Genomic DNA, 18829 nt, shown 5'->3' on the forward strand with positions numbered 1-18829 from the left:
CTAACGATAACGATTTATCCTCAAACGATTTTAAATATTTGTTATTATTCAAAAAGTACAAGTCGTATATACTTGAAAATTTCTCAAGTATGATATAAATGATATAATATCATTGGATTCAAATTTAATTCTATCCATTACAGTAACCCACTTCAGACTTCAGCCACTTGTAACCTACTGTACAGCAGAGCGACATCCACTTTCCCGCTTTTTTTTATTTATATATATATTATGTCTCGTCTCAGATAAGTGGCAATAAGTTAGCTTATAACTTGTAAGTATTAAGTGCTTTAACACACCTTTAAATAAATATATTGAATTGCAAGCTCTTAGTTATACGTTATACCTACATAATAGTGACAAGGTGACAGATTTCTTTTCTCATTATTACCATGAAAATATGTATCTTAAAAATCTTAATTATGGATATAACCACATGATGAAGTAACATTATGTTAGTTGAATATTTTTACTAAAAAAGTATAACCTGAATTTCAGCTATGTTTTTAATATCTATTATAATATGTTATATCCTAGTTTTATTTTTACAATCAAAGTTGGAAACATGATTATAGTAGCCTGAAGACCAGCGGTCCGCACTATGATTTTAGAAAGGGCCAAATGTAATTTTTGTAAATTAATTTTTTTTATTTTAATATTACATCTAGGGCTTTAGCCCCCGCCTCCCGAATAAATGTATCATGCTCTGCCTATGACCGTTGGGGGTAGACGTATATGTTTGTTCCATAGATTGTTTCTTAAATTTGGCTACTCGGTAAAAAATTGATTTGTCTACTCATTAAACAAACAAAGGTATATCATTGGAAATATTCAATAAAGTTTTACGAAAAAAAATCATATTTGTTTCAAGCCGATTACAATTTATTAATTTAAATATTATTAACAAGTACATATATAAACTGCAGCGACCGGATGCTGGGGAAATCTTCACAGAGATTTTATAGGTAGTAATAAAAAAATATAAGGGAGCTACAGCAGTCTAAAGCTCCTTTCCCTACCATCACCCAAAACAAAAAAAGCCGAACCCCACTGAATTCATATTTTGTGATTGTGGTGTTTACGATTCTTACTGTGATGTGGTATTCTAACCGCATGAACATTGAACGGCATGAACTATGTTAATCATAGTTTATTAATATTTAATAATAATCATAGTTCATGGTGGTTATACTTATACACTGTGCTATCTACTATATAGGTTAGCCTTACGAAAGCTGCGACCGGTAAAATGTTTTGTCGAGAGTCGCGTCAGCACTGGAAATTATTGATTTTCCGCAAAGCACGACGTATCAAATGTATTATTCTCTGTCTATGGGTATGGAATAATAATATTATGCAGGTACTGAAAACTGCGACGAAAATATATCGCAAATGATAATATTTTCCGCCTGTTTCGACAGTAAATTAATTCGGATCATCGCGGTTCTCTCGGCGGCTGGTGGCAAAGGGCGAGCTCTTATACCGGACTTGTGACACCGAAGGGTCAAACCGCAATTATCGTCAAAACGTTGTGAAAGACACCGTTTCGCTCCGCAGTGGGTACCAGGTACCTACACAAAATACTATTGTTTATTTATTTTTAAACGCAATTTGGCTTTTTTCAATGTAACAATAGCGAATAATTTAATAAATTAACATACACGCAACATATGTTATAGGTAAGGTAGGTACAATTAGACAACAAAAACGATGCCGGATCGCATGAACAATTATAATTGATTAATGTATGGTTTGATAAAATTTTATGGGCTGCAAAATCGTGCTATATTTATGGAACAATTTGCTCAGTATCAGTTGGTTACAGTTTTAGTAATTGTTCGTGCAACCCGGAATAATAAGTGTTATAACACTTATAACTTATATTTTATAAGATATAATAACTAATAAAAATTAAAATATTATAAGTTCTCAATATTTTTGATAGTGATTAACATATTGTATGGGAGATTAGGATATTTTGCGGCAATTTTAGGAAGTACTTGTTATTTTCGCCACCAATTATTAGTACACAGTGGCGTAATTACGGGGGGGGGATTTGGGTGTCGTACCCCCCCATGACCTTTTTTTTTAAAGACTGGTTAACTACATTCACCTATGTATTTCTTTATCTAATAATATTATTATTATTATTTTATATATATATTGAAATCAAATACCTCAGTGAATTAATATTATTATAAATAGTCTATATTTTATACTTTATAGAAATAATACAAAAAAAAAAAACAAATCCTTTATGCTAGTTGTACATAAATACTTCGTACTTAGTTCGTTTTAAATGCAGCCACGCAAGTTTATAAGCATCACTATTGCAATATGTTTTGTGTATGTTTTGAGTTTGTTTATGCATTGTGTAGTGGTACAAAAATAAACCCTGAGTAGTAAAGTATTATTTTATCGTGGATCGACGACGCTCGACGATTATCAGATTATTTTGTCTCATGTGTACATAAATATATTGCTCTGAATTCTGAAAGGTGCTTATAATAAATACTTTTGATTTTTTTATGGGGGTGGGGGTATAGGTAAAATGTTAAAACATTTTATCCCCCCCCCCCCCACAAACATAGCCAAATTACGCCACTGTTAGTACATCATCAAAGAGTTCATGTAATATGCACCAAAATATAAAAAATAAGTTATTTACGCCACGTCCAAGTAGGGAGGTCGCTGCAGGTACATACTAATTTTGGTATAATTTACGCCACGACAGAAAACGGAAGGGTATAATAATATATAATATATAATAATAAATGCTTACCTAATCTACGCCACACTTTCAACTTAAATCATTGGAATTTGCCTGGTAAATGTACAGACTACAGAGTCTGAAGAATGTTTTATAAGCACATAAAACACAATAAACGCGAATAAATAATGTAGAGAAACAATTAGATAATGATTTCTAATATTCCCGAGTTTTGCATAATCATTATCAACCGAAATACACATTACTGTTGAAGTACAAGTATACCTATAGTACCTACTTGGCACTTGCAATTAGAATATTATCATACTTTTATTTTTTTTTTACGAAGGTGTATTTTAATAATTAACATGAAATATTATATTATATATTTAAACGAACTCGATTTATATGAAAAATTTTAAATGCGCACATAAATAATATAGAAATTTCGAACAAAATTATTAGGCATTCTTTTTTGTTGTAGAGTGACGTAAATTATCTAATAAAATTAATTTTTTTATGTTTTACCATAATATGTAAGTCGTTATTCATCGTTATTGGAAAGCAGGTGTTTAAAGGTACCATAATCGAACCAAGTCTAGGTCGAACCTATACCGCCATCGGCATGGAGGCGGTGGACGTTGTGGCCGAGTCTGCCGAGACCGCGGCAGATCGTCGGCCACCAACCGTCGGGTTGGACTTCAACGAAGCGATGGCCGACTTCAAGACGATGTTTCCGACGCTTGACGACGAAGTGATCGAGGCGGTGTTGCGGTGCAACAAGGGCAGCGTGGACCGGACGGTCGACCAACTGTTGACGATGAGCTGCGAATGTCGGGCGGCCGACCTGCTCAATGGGCCGACCGACGGTGGTGGTCTTCCCGTGCAGCACGCGGTCTTCGACCCGATGTGAGGAGAACGTCGAGTCGTTTCGACTACGCAGGGCCTGATTTAAACAAGTGCAGGTGGCTCGTTTGGCGTAGGCACTCAGTTTTGGGCCATTTTTAACTATATATGAAAAATAAGATGGGTTAAATTATAAAACACACAAAAAAAAAACATCGATTTATCCTTGGGGTACGTTATCGCACATAACCGACTACACTAAATAGTAAATACACGTTTAAATGTTTAATCCAAATCCTTTCAAAATCGACTTCTATTTTTTTTTATTTTTTTTTGTCAAATTATTCGTTTAACTTCAAACTTTAATATTGTTTTGGAACTTCGATATTTGATTCCTGCGGTAATAATAACAAATAGAATCCTGCAGTTTCCTCGTATTAATGAAGATCGAATATGAATTTTTAATATTATTATTTATTTAAGTTAAGAAAGTTAACACTTTATTAGGCATACTACACAATTTATCATGTTTTATTCATGCATATAACTTATATGACATTGACAAGTGTTTTTTTTGGATAAAGCATCAGTGGGCCCTTAAAAATTAAAATGTTTAGACCCTGTACTCGTGCACCGGATGCACATCCGTAAATCAGGGCCTGCAGTTTCGACGATCGATGGGCCCGCACGAGTCTCTTTCTCTCTCTCTCTCGCTCTATGTCTGTCTCCGGTTTTCAGGTTGCCCGACGTGCTGCACAACCTCGGCAAGAAGGCCGCCCGACAAATCGATGGCTGTTCGTCAAGCCGTTGGAACCCACCGATGCTCGGACCCCTGCCCACCGACTTCCTCAGGCTCACGACCACTGGCAATTTAACATCACAAGTAAACGTATACATATTTTCTTCTTTCTTGTCCCAGACCGTAGGGTCGCGCGCACATTGAATGCGTTTTCGTACGAATTTGATTCGTGCGAACTTGTACGTACACGCACGAACGATCCCGATCTACCAAATACTATGTGAGCGCGCAGACTTGGTGCGATTTGTTCGTACGTATACGTACGTGTAACTTTGACGTACGAAAACAATCCGAACTTGTCCGGATTTCATTAACGTTCGTACGCCGGCAATGGATAAATGAATAAATCGTATGAATAAAACGTATTCAATGTGCGCAATCAATTCGTACGACCAGTATTCGTACGTTTTCGTACGAAACAAATTCGTACACAATGTGCACGCGGCCTAAGTCGACCGCATAGCCGTGGTCCGTTTAGGATTTTGTCTTATAGAGAGGAAATTAAGGATTTGTGTACCATCCAGACCTCTAGCCTCTAACCACACAAGGCACTCGCATACATATAATTTTTCATTGTTTTAAAGAAATATTTGATTATAAAACATATATATATATATATATATGGGTTAATTGAAAGAAAAATCTGTTAAAGGAAGACCCAGTGGCGTACCAATATTTAGGATTTTGTTACTCTGCGTACACATTTTTTTTTATCGCCCTCTTGCCCCACCGGTATTTTTATACAGACAATTTTTCTCAAGGAATCTTGAACTAAATTTTAAAATCTTCAATATAAGAAGAAAGATTTTTATAAATTTTTAACGCGAAATGTTTTCAAATCTGCAGACGCTCATAAAAAAGCGAATTTACGCTGTACTTTTTTTTAAATTTCCACTTACAGCAACTTATGAGGAACCTTGTATTACATTTTTAAGTTTTTTGATCAAAGTAGATTTTAAATATCCCATGTTTACTTTCTCCGAATAGGAGTATGGGACATTTCAGTTTTTAATATTAATTTTTTTCACATTAATATTGACATTCGTCGTTACTCGTCATCCATACCTCCTGGTTCCTACTGCAACCAGCGGACAAACAAATAAAATAATCAAATAATTTGTCTATATAATCAAATAATTTCTTGGAAATTTGAATACAAAATATTATTTTAAAAATTGGTCAAGGATTAATAATTTCGCTTTATAATCCCTACCGACCCTACTCCTCTACGACCAGTATAAATACGGGCACTAAATAACTGGCACTGATAGTTGATCATATAACTGCAGGTTTCTGAGAGCGAACTCAACGACGAGCAAATAGCGATTCTGTTGCAAAATGAAGAATTCCTCGTGCAGCTGCGCAAAAACGAACAATTTCTCTCCACCTTGGATAAAGGCACGTTAAGTACCTACTCTTTTTACATTATACCTATAGACTATAAGCTTGATTTAATTTATATTATGGTATAGCGACGTATTGTACAAGAAATAATTCGATGGCGTATAGCCGTATAGGTACGTAGCCAGGAGGGGGGGGAGCTGACATTTTAGGATAATTTAAGTGTTCTCTGTGAACGAATTAATTACCTATATAGCTTACATTGATTAATACAATTTATGTAGCAAACTTTTTATGAGGGATGGTGATCTTTCCCAATGTAATAAATTATTCTCTATATAATTACACCCCCGAACAATACCTAAACATATACATAGTGATTCACCAAACATAGCTACTCACGACTAACCTCTATGGCTCTATTTTACGTTAATAACAAAATATCACTTATGGGTTGGGTTGCATCATTTACCTTTCATTATACATTTATACAAAGATTTTACGCATTTGATGTCTCCGTCTTACAAGTGCGTAACGTGGCGAATTCTCGCTCAGCAGATCACATCGTGTATAGCTTCGTGTTAGTTTAATCATTAGATTATTAGAGCGAATCGGCCTCTTATGAAACTTGATTGTAAGAACATTATCTGTGTTTTTACAAGGGTTGTTTTCGATGATTTAGTTTTTAAATAAGTTATGGTAATTTTTAATTTCAAGTTTTATAAAAGGTCGATCCACTCAAATTTTGAAACTTATAAACGTGATCTGTTGAGCTTAATTTTGCCATGTTACGCTCTCTTATTAACTCAATAACATCACGCTTACATAGGCGTAATTTCAATAAAAAAAAACTAAAGGTGCTAAGCATTTTCTCATTTAACTTTTACAGTAAGAAGTTTTTGTTACATAAATACGAACATTATTTGAGGTGCTAATTTTGAAATTGGGAGTGCTAATACCCTCCAAGCCCCCCTATTTACGCCTATGCTCGTTTGAATATTTCGTTTAGATCCATCAGAATTTTCAAAAAAAAAAAATCCTCTACTTAACAATCACAATTACAGTGAAAGAGGTCGATTCTAAATGTTTGAATAAATGCGTTATTAAAAATTAATATAAACCTGAGATTTGGTAGATCATCTTGTTCAGTATGATGCTTGAATCTTACGATATTTGAGTCGAAAGTATAGCATGTTTGTGTTTCAACAGACAGTCCTATTGAAGAACAAAAGTTCTTCGTCCCAAATCAGATACACGGTGACGAGGATGCTGCATTTAAAGAAAGGTTAAAAAATATGGGGAAAGGTATGAAAATAATAATGATATACATTTTTTTGTCAAAATATTAAAGTTAAAAATTAAGTATTATAGATTATGAAATACACATAGAATTTTATTAACAAACCAAATGATATTAATAAAATTATTCTATAGCTTCCAGGAAGAAATTTATCCAGATTGCACGAGTATTTACCGGAAAAAAGAAGAAAAGCACGGCACGCAATATAATGAATCAAGGAGATACTCACACAAAAGACAATTTATTTCTACATGAAGAAGAACACTGAAACAAATATTTTACTTGTTGTTAATTGTTTAGAAAATATTATTTTCTTTTACATTCAATCATGTTATTGTTTTTACCATTTAGAATAATATAGAAAGTGTTAAATAATATAGGTTAGAATTAAGTTAATAAAATATAACAATTTATTTAAAATAACAGTTGTTCTAAGTAATTTTCAAAATCATCCTCTCTTGGTTTTTCATCGTCTATTTGTAACTGTTCACTCCAAACATTATCTTCAATTGCTAGCTTAGATGTTACTGGTGATTCACTCTGGACGCCAGTAGTTGGTCGACTAATGGATTTTTCGCGTTCTTTGTTGGAATGTTTTGATTTATCTTTTTTCGATTTGGAAATTTGACGCTTGACTTCTTTCTTTTTATGTTTATAATTCAATTTATTGGAGCAATCCATACACAACCCTGAATATATTTAGATATCAACAAAAATTGCATATAATTATTACTTATAAGTAAGACATACTTAGTTTGACCAGTGTGTTTTTTGATACAGAGTGTTCCATGTAATTAAAATTTACTTCCCATGTCCGTAGATGTGATGTTTCATTACAAATTTTATTGCCACAAATGAACTGACCTTTACCACTGACCAATTCACTTTCAGTTTGCCAACGCATTGCTACCTACATAATAAATAATATTAGGTTAGCATAAAACAAATAATTTACAATTTTATAATAAACATCTAATATACTTTAAACAGATGACCAACATTTTTTTATGATTTTAAAAGAATATATTTATTATCTGTAAATGGTTACAATACAATAAGTAAAAGTTAAGTTTGATTATGGAGGTATTGACTTGAGTAAAAAGACTGTCATTCAGAGACGCCACTTAAAATTTTAAAACTCTTTAAGATTTTTTTACTATCATTATTTATTTAAGATGTATTTTGGCCGGTAGTATTTTAGATGGCATGAGGGGTTTATTAGAAATTGGAGATCAATGGATTCTGGTGGTTTATTGTAGTGCTGAGAATTATTATGATCAATCCAGATTCATGAATTCAATCCATTGATTTGGATTTTTGAATCCAATTCGCTTTCAGTAATTTTTTTAATTTTTTAGTAAAATATATATTTTGTGAGTAATTCAAGGATTATATAGTTAAATATTTAGATAAATAAAATAATAATAATATTGTTTTCAAAATGCTTAATAATCCGGATTGGATATTTTAAGCTGGATCAATCCATATCCGGATATGGATTGATCCGCTTTTGAAACTCATCACTAGACTTTGCTGTGGCAGTGTGGAATATGATAAGGATAGTTCAACCTTAAGCCTTAACCACTAGTTTAACCTTTTATTTTTAAATTGTTGTGTAGACTTGTACCCAAGATAAACTATTGATTGAAAAAATTGAAGAATATTTATATTTTGACCAACCTTAGATTTTTTATATAAACTCAAGTCACAAATGCAATATTCTTTGAACAACTTGTCATAATACTTCTTAGCCAATTTCTGCTCCCAAGTGAAAACTTCATCGTCTTCTTCCCATACAAACTTGTGATTTTCCTGTATAACATCGAAATCACGTTTTTCACGTCTGAAACAAAAAACCAAGATAATAGCTACCATAAGCCAATTCTCCAACTCAAGAATCAACATACTTTTTTAAATCAACAAATTTGCAATACTCTAGATACTTGTCCAATAATTCTTTGTGCAATTCAAACGGTTGTAGAGCATTTAATTTTTTTTTATCCATACTGTATTAGTACCTATTAACTATTTAATTCTTATAGTTATACAAACGAACAATGATTTGGAGTCGCAAAGTTCATATAATTGGTCCAACGAATTTTAGTTAGTAAAATTAAATAAAACAAATTCCATTTTTTATATAAACTAAAAATCGGTATCTCTAGAGAAATTTTAAACCGTTTGATTGCAATAAGTAGCGAGTTGCGTTGAATTATAGTTCATAATATTCATTATATTTACCAAAAGGATGTTTACATTCAAATTTAAAATAATAAATACCTATAGGCTATATTAGGATAAAACGTTGAACGAATCCTCTCGGCTCTCACTACTTTAGTCACTAAAATACTATAAAATATGTAGAAGTAGATAGGTCTTATCACAACAATAATAATAAGAGATAGGGGTACTTGTCCCGATAATAATAAAAATACAAAAATTCAAAACGTGTTATCTATTTCGGTGTATTTACTATTATCACAGATTATATAAATATAATATATATTATATCTTAGATCATTTACTAGTATATGATCTAAGTATTATATAAATATATTTTATATAATCTGTGGTATTATCACAGACACGGAAAAATAATTATTAATTTATTATAGGTAAGCCGTAAGGTATATACATAATATAATATAGTGGTATTATTTACTTATTTTTAGATTCTGAGCGGAGCGATGAATGTAATGATTTTACCATGATGTGTGTTTTTATTTTTATTTTTTTTTTGTGTCTGTCATCACGTTTTGGGGCAGTAAAAGTGCTTCGATTTTTGACATCAGTACCTCGTTCGATCAGAAAGTGAATCTATTTGGTACTTTGGGGAGTCAAAAGTAAATAAATCTTGATATTTTTCTAAATAATTGTGATAAATAAACTAAAAATTAAGGGGAAAACGGGAAATTTTACGCACAATCAGTTTTCGACAAAATCGATTTTGGTTTTTGATGTAACTTTAAAACAAGTAGATAAATGAAATTTTCACCGAATGTTTATATAAGTATATTCAATTTTCAAAAATTTTCTACTTAAGTTGAACTATTCATAGGTATATGCAATTTTCGATTATTATTAGTTTTTTTTAAAATTAATATCGATACAAATTTATTTGTTGGGTAGAAAAGCTTGAAAATGTAATACAAGGCTCTGAAGGCTCTTAACAAATTGTTACAATAACAATTGATAAATAAAAGAAATTTGTAATCACAATTTTTTTTTATAAGCATTCAAAGTTTTAAATACAATGCTCCTAATATATTTTTACAATAGCAGTTGAAAAATAAAAGAAATATATATAGTCACAAACAATTTTTTTTATAAGCATTCAAAGTTTGAATTTTGACAACATACGTAAAAATCACGAAAATTCGTAATCTATTTTATGTTAGAAATTCATAAAAAGTTTTCCTTTTACATCTAAGATTTGAAAATTTAACACAAGGCTACTAAAATATATCCTAATACTTTTCTAAATAATCGAGAAAAACAAACTAAAAATTAAGGGAAAAACCGGAAATTTTACGCACACTAATTTTTCGACAAAATCGATTTTGGTTTTTGATGTAACATTAAAACGAATGACCATAGATACATGAAATTTTCACCAAATGTTTATATCAGTATATTCTATCCATCATGCAATTTTCAAAAAATTTCGACTTAAGTTAAACTATTCATAGGCATTTGAAATTTTCGATCATTATTAGTTTTTTTTAAATTTAATTAATTTTTTTTATCGATAAAAATTTATTTGTTAGGCAGAAAAGCTTTAAAAATTAATACAAAGCTCTTAACATATAGTTACAATAGCAGTTGAAAAATAAAAGATATTCATATTTACAATTCTTTTTTATAAGCATTCAAAGTTTGAATTTTGACAAAATACGTAAAAATCACGAAAATTCACAAATTATTTTAAGCTAGAAATTCATAAAAAAATTTCCTTTTATATCTAAGATTTGAAAATTTAAAACAAGATTCCTTTCAAGTTTTTCAATCTTTATCACAAATAAAAAGTCTACCGGAAATTCAAATCAAATTTTTATGAGCATTTGAAATTTAAATTTTTACAACATTGGATTTTCACATTTAGCGATTTCCTTATTTTGGTGTAACTCTAAAACAAATGACCGCAGATACTTGAAATTTTGACTGAATGTTTATATAGGCATTTTATATATTTTATAAAATTTTCAAAATATTTAGATTTGTTTTGAGCTGTTTACTGACATTTTAATTTTTCAACTTTATTAGTTTTTTTTTCTATAAATATCGATAAAAATTTATTTGTTCGGTAGAAAAGCTTGAAAATTTAATACAAGGCTTCTAACACATTGTAACAATAGAAGTTAAAAAATATTAAAAATTCGTAGGCACAATTTTTTTTTGTAAGCATTTAAAGTTCAAATTTTGACTAAATACGTAAAAATTACGGCAATGTTCAAATTATCTTAGATAGAAATTCATAAAAGTTTTCCTTTTTAATTCTAAGATTTGAAAATTTAATATAAGGCTCCTAACATATTTTTACAATAGCAGTTGCAAAATATAAGGAATGCATAGTCACAATTTTTTTTTTAAGCATTCAAAGTTTGAGTTTTGACAACATATTATGTAAAAATCACGAAAATACAGAAATTATTTTAAGCTAGAAATTCATAAAAAAATTTCTTTTTAAAACTAAGATTTGAAAATTTTTAATAATCTATAATATATCCTAGACAGATAAACCGTCTTCGCTCAGAATCGTTTTTCGTATACAATGATATAATATCATTGGATTCAAATTTAATTCCATCCATTACAGTAACCCACTTGTAACCTACTGTACAGCAGAGCGACATACACGACTTACCCGCTTTTTTAGTTTTTTTTTCTATAAATATCGATAAAAAATTATTTTTTCGGTAGAAAAGCTTGAAAATTTAATACAAGGCTTCTAACACATTGTAACAATAGCAGTTAAAAAATATAAAAAATATGTAGGCACGATTTTTTAGCTCAAATTTTGACTAAATACGTAAAAATTACGGCAATGTTCAAATTATCTTAGATAGAAATTCATAAGTTTTTCTTTTTAATTCTAAGATTTGAAAATTTAATACAAGGCTCCTAACATATTTTTACAATAGCAGTTGCAAAATAAAAGGAATACATAGTCACAATTGTTTTTTAAGCATTCGAAGTTTTAGTTTTGAAAACATATGTAAAAATCACGAAAATCACGAAAATTCGCAAATTATTTTAAACTAGAAATTCATAAAAAATTTTCTTTTTAAATCTAAGATTTGAAAATTTTTAATAATCTCTAATATATCCTAGACAGATAAACCGTCTTCGCTCAGAATCGTTTTTCGTATACAATGATATAATATCATTGGATTCAAATTTAATACGCGAGACGCGAATATTGAGACAACACATTTTTAAAAATAATGATGGAATATGGATAAATCCCATTGCCCATGTAAACAATTTGACGATTTGAATATGATATAGTAGTTGATTTGACGCACGACACCACAAATTAAAATAAACTTAATAGGTATATTTTAATTCGTGGCACGATTTAACTGATTTAAGATGTACAAACAATTTACAATTTTGAAATACTCAAAACTCGCTTTAAAATTAAAATATAATAAAAAGCCCATGTAATGCCCTAGATAATAATGTTACCTTTATTTTTCATACGAGGTAAATTCACTAAATTTCAAACTAACGAAGCTAAACGTGAACTGCCATGTATACAATTTGCTATATTACCCACTTGTAAGACGGAGACAACACATGCGTGTTCAGATATCATCTCTGATCGTGGTTAAAAGCGACAAATCTCATTGAGACTCGCCATCTACAAATGCGTGGATATTTTAAATATCTATATAATTTTTTGTAGCGTAGTGTTTACTGTTTTCCTGTTTGACAGGTATGTCAAATTTTTGTCACTAATCCACAAATGACAAATACATTACAAAATAAATAGTAGGTAGAGCCAAGAAATTAATATTTTTTCATGGTTTTAAAATTATGAATTTTAAAAAATAGTTGAATCTTTATTTCAATTTTCAGAGCAGTTCAGATTCTAGTTTAAATAAAAATGCAATAGTTGTTAGATACTAAAATATTACAAGATACAGTCTATCATTTATATTAATAAAATATTAATATTTAGTTAGCTTTTATTTATATTTATTTCAAAAACATTCTATACATTATATTTTTAGTACTTATATTTGTTAACATTATTGACATAAGTACAGAAACATTGATACTAAAATAAATGTTATACTAGGACCAGAAAATTCTTAATATAGTATTGAACTATCTATGTAAATTTTAAACTTAGCCAAAAATCTAGACATTTTCTAAATTATAATGTTTAACACATAGCTTACATAAAAAGTAGCATATAAATATTTTATTGTCATTAGCGTCAAACAAAAATAATTATTTAACTAAAAGATCTTGTTATATTATAATATATAATTTATATTATGATTAAATAGTGAATACTCTACATTGTTCAATTCATTATCACAAGGTTACATTAGGATGCAAATTAGCTATAATGCTATAAAGTACATTTTTCATTTAGTCTTTTGAATTTCAAAACCTTTTATTTGTTAAAAATGTTTGTTACAGGGAAATTTATTGAACAATTTGCATCCCTGTAAACAATACTTATTATTAAATAATATTGCATTAAACAATTTTTAATATTAGAATATTATTAACAAAGGTTTAACAAATAAATAGTTACAATAAAAATAATAGTGATAGTTAATATACCAACATACAATAATTGTGTAAATATCTATTTATAAATTAAATAAAAAATATTTCTAGTCTACAGAGATAAACAATAAAAACAATTTGTTTGTTATGGTTCTTATTACTTTATTATATTTTTACTTGGCAACATTTAATAGAGCATCGTTAATTGCTTCAGCTACATAACTTATATTATTTGTATTCAGTCCACAAATGTTAATACGCCCTGACCCCAACATGTAAATATGATATTTGTGTCGTAAATATTCTACATGACTTGCTGCAATATTTAAAAAAGTTAATGTATATAAATATTTTAATTGACATTTTATTCAAATTTTACCTGATAATCCTGTATAGGAAAACATCCCAGTTTGATCAGTTATATGATTCCATGTCCCGACTGTACCAAGCTTTTCCAAATTTTCTCGTAAAGCTTTTCTCATAGCTTTTATCCTATCTGTCATTAGCTTCAAGGTATACTTCCTAAATATCAAATTTATAGTAAATACATACATACAATAAATTATAACTTTTCACAACAAATAAAAAAATATATTATTAAAAACTCACCATTCATTTTTGAATACATCATTATTTAATATTGTACTGACAGTACGTGCACCATGGTTTGGTGGATTTGAATACATCCCTCTAACAATCATTGTCACCTGAGATTTTACAGCTTTGACATTTTCACCAGAATTCAATACAAAAGTTAGGTTTCCTGCACGTTCATCTTTAAAATGCATTAACCAAATAAAATATAGCTTACATTTTACCTTCAAAAATTAAAAATAGTGTATTAATAAATCAACTCACTGTAAAGTCCATAGTTTTTAGCAAATGATTGTGAACATAAAAACTCAAACCCCTGACTAAGGAAGTAACGCACAGACCATGCATCTTTTTCTAAATCTCCAGATGCAAATCCTTGGTAGGCATTATCGAAGAATGGTATTAATTTATGTTCCTAAAATATATATTGATAAATTACATTAGAGTATAAAATATTATGGATGTTTTTTTTTACACAAATATATCGGATTTTCTATTTAAAATAATATCAATACTAACTTTTATAATTTCTGCGATTTTTTTCCATTGATCTTCAGTTGGATCTAAACCAGTAGGATTATGAGCACATCCATGTAATATAATAACTGCATTTTCTGGTGCATTTGATAAATCTTCACAAAATCCATCAAAATCAAGAGATCTTGATTCTTCATTCCAATAGCGATAAGTTTTGGCATCTTTAAATCCACTTGTCATGAAAATCAAGTGATGATTTTCTAAACAAATAAGTATATTAAATCAATTAAACTATTTCAAGAGTTTAAATATATAACAGACATTTTTATATAAATATCATATTAATATTTTTAAATAAACATTATCTCTATATTCACTATTCAGATAAAATTTTTGTATATTAAATAAATTGTAAATTATAAATTTTCTCTGTATATATCTAAATCATTGTTAGGAGGGTAGTCACTTGTGTCAGAGGAGTTATTATTCTTATAATGTATACTAGAAAATAATTTTATAACAATTTAGTCTATAAAATTTTAATTTAAAAATATTATCATAGCTTATGCTTAAAAGTTCAAATACAATTAAAATAGAATATTTGTATGCTACAGTTATACAAACAAATCAAATATCAATATCACTAAACATAATATATAGGTTTTTATTTAATAATTTCACCACTACAAATTCTACAAAAAATCCCACTAGTGCCATAGTAATTCTTTATATATAATATTATACTTGTATACTTAGTATACCATGGAATAACCTTAATCACAATTCACACTAATATTTACACATTTTTTCGTTCAAAAATATAGAATTAATTATTAAATAAAAGATAACTGGCACAACTATATTATCATAAAATAAATTAACTAAAAAATGATATCTTAGTGACATAATAAATAATATATTCAACAAAATTAAAACAATTTTATTTGCATATAATTACCCCAAGTTGGTATTGAATAATAGAATGTCGTACATTTCAAATGTTTGACTAAAAATTCTGCACCTACTCTAAGTGCTCCAGAACCACTGATAGATTGAACACCGAATATCTAAAATAATAATATAAACAAATAACAATTACAATATTATTTATTAGATATAATTCAATTAAAGGTATTTCAGAATATAAATACATAACATGAGCATTTTAATAAATTTTTTTTTAAATTAAGAACTTAACACTTTTTGAGACTATTTGCATATATTTTAATGGTAACAGGTATATTGTATACACATTTTCTCCCCATATTATAACGTGTAAACATTTTATAATTTAAAAATATTGAACATGGGACAAGGTAGTACTCAGAAGGTGGGTGTAGGGTTCAACCCTCCCTAAATTTTTTCTTAAAATATTATTGAACTTATTTATGTTGTAATATTTATTAGTCAAAACTCTAAGTCATTCCCCCCCCCAATTTTTTTACTAGAAATGGCCTTATTAGTGGGGACATAATTTTATATGTACATTATTATATTTTATACTCTCATAACATTTTAAAATGCAGTATATTCGGAAAAATTAATTCAATCTACCTATTTGTATTACTAAATTAGAACGAGTGTTTTCAAAATTAAAATTAGTGAAAACCCGTTTAAGAAGCATTGTGTCAGAAGATCAATTGGAGCACTTATGATAGTGTCATGTGAATTAGATATACAAATCGACACAGAATATGTGATAAGTTACTTTGCTTACAATAGTTTATTTCTTGCTAAGTTGCTTACTTAATTGTATAATTAATTATTTATATATTAATAACACATTGTATTATATGCATAATATAATTTTGCATAATGCATAACTAAACAAGTGTACTTTATGACATAAACATAAAATAAATAATAAAGCTAATTAGATTTACTATTGTCTTGCAATTATAATATCTTATAAGAATAAGAATAATAATTGTATAACTCATGTGTAATCATGTCGAAACTCAAATAAAATAATCTTAACAAAAAAATTGTGTGTAGAGTGTACTTTTATATCATATTAGAAATGATCATATTAGGCTGAAAAGTTCAGGTGAGTGGGTGGGTAAAAAACACTAGATTTCACTTCATAAAAAAATTCTGAGTTTGGCGCCACTGTTACTAATAGTAACATAAATTATTATACTATAAAAGCAATATAAATAATATAAAATATGCTTAATAATATAGACTGACAAATCATCTTCACTCATTTTTTGTGTGCAATGAATTGCCATTGATTTAAAATTTTACACTTTACATTACACTGACTTACTCAATGATGATTAGTGATTAGTAATTACACAGCAACCCTCGACACATGCAGTATAGCAAAGAGGTTACTACCTACTTCCCCCATTTTTGATTTTGTGGTATATTTTTTTTCCTAAATTAATAATTATACATTTTTTTTCACTTTGACAATGATAAAATATCCTATTTTTACTATTAAAATATTACAATATAATATAATTAAATGGATATAATCTGCTGGAGAAAAAGTCCTAAAACCTGAGATAAAAACATGTCCAACATTTAAACCATATCTTCTAAGTAATAACTTATGTATATTAAATTAGATAATATTAGTTGATTTTTTTCTTGCTTTCAAATGTCAAATATAAACAATATGTCTAACTTTTGTTGCTTTAAATCATTTAATGAATAAAATTTGTTTTTATCAATATTATTATAATATTTTCATTGTTTACTAAAAATATTAAGACTTGAAGATGAGATCATCATTCAATTATTTATCATAATACCTATAGCTGTTTTCTAAAATGAAATAATATAAAATAAAATCTTACGGTTCCTTCCTCTTGTCGCTGAGTGATATCGCCCAATAGTAGTTGAGATGCAGCTTTAGTAAAAGGTTCTAAGCCCAATATAGGTAAATACTCGTGATTCATTGTACCTTCAAGCACCTCACTCTCAGCTTTTTTTACAACAGGAATATAATATGGTTTGCCTTCATCTGTCCTATATGCTAAAAATTGATACAAATAAAAAATTGTCAACACAACTTAAAACAAATTAGTAGCAATAGCAGATATAAATCAAAATTAAAAATATACATACCCCCAATGGTCAAATTTACTTTCGATGGATATTCGTCTTCATTAAATTTTCTCACTAGATCGAATACTTCGATGGGCTTTGCTTCCTCAACGTCACTGAAAATACTCATAATGGGGCTGGCGGTATACTTTAATATTACGATTTATGAAAATAATATTATAGTCTGTAATGAAACAGATTAAAGAAAGTAAGTAAATTAAGCTATATTCAGCTCAAGGTTAGCAAAAAAATGAGGAATAATTAAATTACGCTCTTACACGATTAACTCACTATAATAAACAGTAGAATAATAATTATTAATTACAATTTAATAACTTGGACAATAAACGAATAACATAAGTAGTGAAATGATTTAAGATTAAGGTATCATTCGCCGACACTCGACAGTAATGTTGTCAACTCGGCCACTCAGCGAACAGCGAACAGCACTGAAACTGAATTAATAAAAACTGTTTAAATCAATTTATTATAATCTTATATCAACACAGTACCAATTATATCGTGCATACCATGTAAATGATGTAAAATGTTATCAGCGTTAGTAACTTCTGCGGGTGACAAGATGGAACAGCTGTAAATTGTGAACCGTGACTTTAGAATTAGAATTATGCCTAAAAAGTCACATGAGTCAAAGGACGTTCATAAATCAACTTTATTCTGTTTAAACCATGTTAAACTTGACATGTATAATCGACGGCCATCGGTTTTCGGCGGCCCGGAGTCAAACAACACCCTCTGGTCTAATATATTTTATAGAAATCTGAAGCATATAAATAGTTTGCATAGTATTTAGGTGTGGTGATGCCATTGAAAGAATATTGAAAATGCACCTACCACTCCTTTCCTATTGTTTAGTATAAACCCTAGAAATATAAGTATAAAAAATCAATAGTTACCTAAATATTATTTATCATTAAAAATAAAATAGTATCTATAGAAG

General features: G+C 28.9%; 3 protein-coding genes across 9 annotated transcripts; 1 reads left to right on the top strand and 2 right to left on the bottom strand.

Annotated features, from left to right (window-relative positions):
- Window positions 1-1206: 1206 nt before the first annotated feature.
- On the top strand, window positions 1207-7419 carry LOC107173469 (CUE domain-containing protein 1). Of its 6 annotated transcripts, XM_089228791.1 has the most exons (7): window positions 1207-1360; window positions 1422-1567; window positions 3279-3619; window positions 4295-4445; window positions 5645-5757; window positions 6910-7001; window positions 7131-7419. In XM_089228791.1, exons 3-7 carry the CDS (start codon window positions 3336-3338, stop codon window positions 7262-7264), a joined length of 774 nt encoding a protein of 257 aa, XP_089084917.1. In that variant the 5' UTR covers window positions 1207-1360; window positions 1422-1567; window positions 3279-3335; the 3' UTR covers window positions 7265-7419. The 6 variants fall into 6 exon arrangements, with proteins under 6 accessions (XP_089084917.1, XP_015379514.2, XP_089084916.1 ...); XM_089228790.1 differs by having other exon boundaries at window positions 1288-1567; window positions 3276-3619; XM_089228789.1 differs by having other exon boundaries at window positions 1289-1567.
- LOC107173471 (protein FRA10AC1 homolog) lies at window positions 7219-9346 on the bottom strand. Its single transcript, XM_015524030.2, has 4 exons — window positions 8904-9346; window positions 8677-8839; window positions 7747-7906; window positions 7219-7685 (listed from the first exon to the last, which is right to left on the bottom strand). Exons 1-4 carry the CDS (start codon window positions 8999-9001, stop codon window positions 7411-7413), a joined length of 696 nt encoding a protein of 231 aa, XP_015379516.2. The 5' UTR covers window positions 9002-9346; the 3' UTR covers window positions 7219-7410.
- Window positions 9347-13169: 3823 nt separating this feature from the next.
- On the bottom strand, window positions 13170-18533 carry Got1 (Glutamate oxaloacetate transaminase 1). Of its 2 annotated transcripts, none has more exons than XM_015523977.2 (10): window positions 18399-18533; window positions 18147-18323; window positions 17890-18052; window positions 17619-17797; window positions 15773-15881; window positions 14857-15074; window positions 14602-14752; window positions 14353-14518; window positions 14123-14265; window positions 13170-14059 (listed from the first exon to the last, which is right to left on the bottom strand). In XM_015523977.2, exons 3-10 carry the CDS (start codon window positions 17996-17998, stop codon window positions 13917-13919), a joined length of 1218 nt encoding a protein of 405 aa, XP_015379463.1. In that variant the 5' UTR covers window positions 17999-18052; window positions 18147-18323; window positions 18399-18533; the 3' UTR covers window positions 13170-13916. The 2 variants fall into 2 exon arrangements, with proteins under 2 accessions (XP_015379463.1, XP_015379464.1); XM_015523978.2 differs by having other exon boundaries at window positions 18160-18323; window positions 18399-18532.
- Window positions 18534-18829: the final 296 nt, after the last annotated feature.

Source organism: Diuraphis noxia, unplaced genomic scaffold (assembly GCF_037042655.1).
Source record: "Diuraphis noxia isolate RWA-SAM2 unplaced genomic scaffold, SU_Dnox_SAM2 contig0005, whole genome shotgun sequence".
Taxonomy (NCBI): Eukaryota; Metazoa; Arthropoda; class Insecta; order Hemiptera; family Aphididae; genus Diuraphis; species Diuraphis noxia.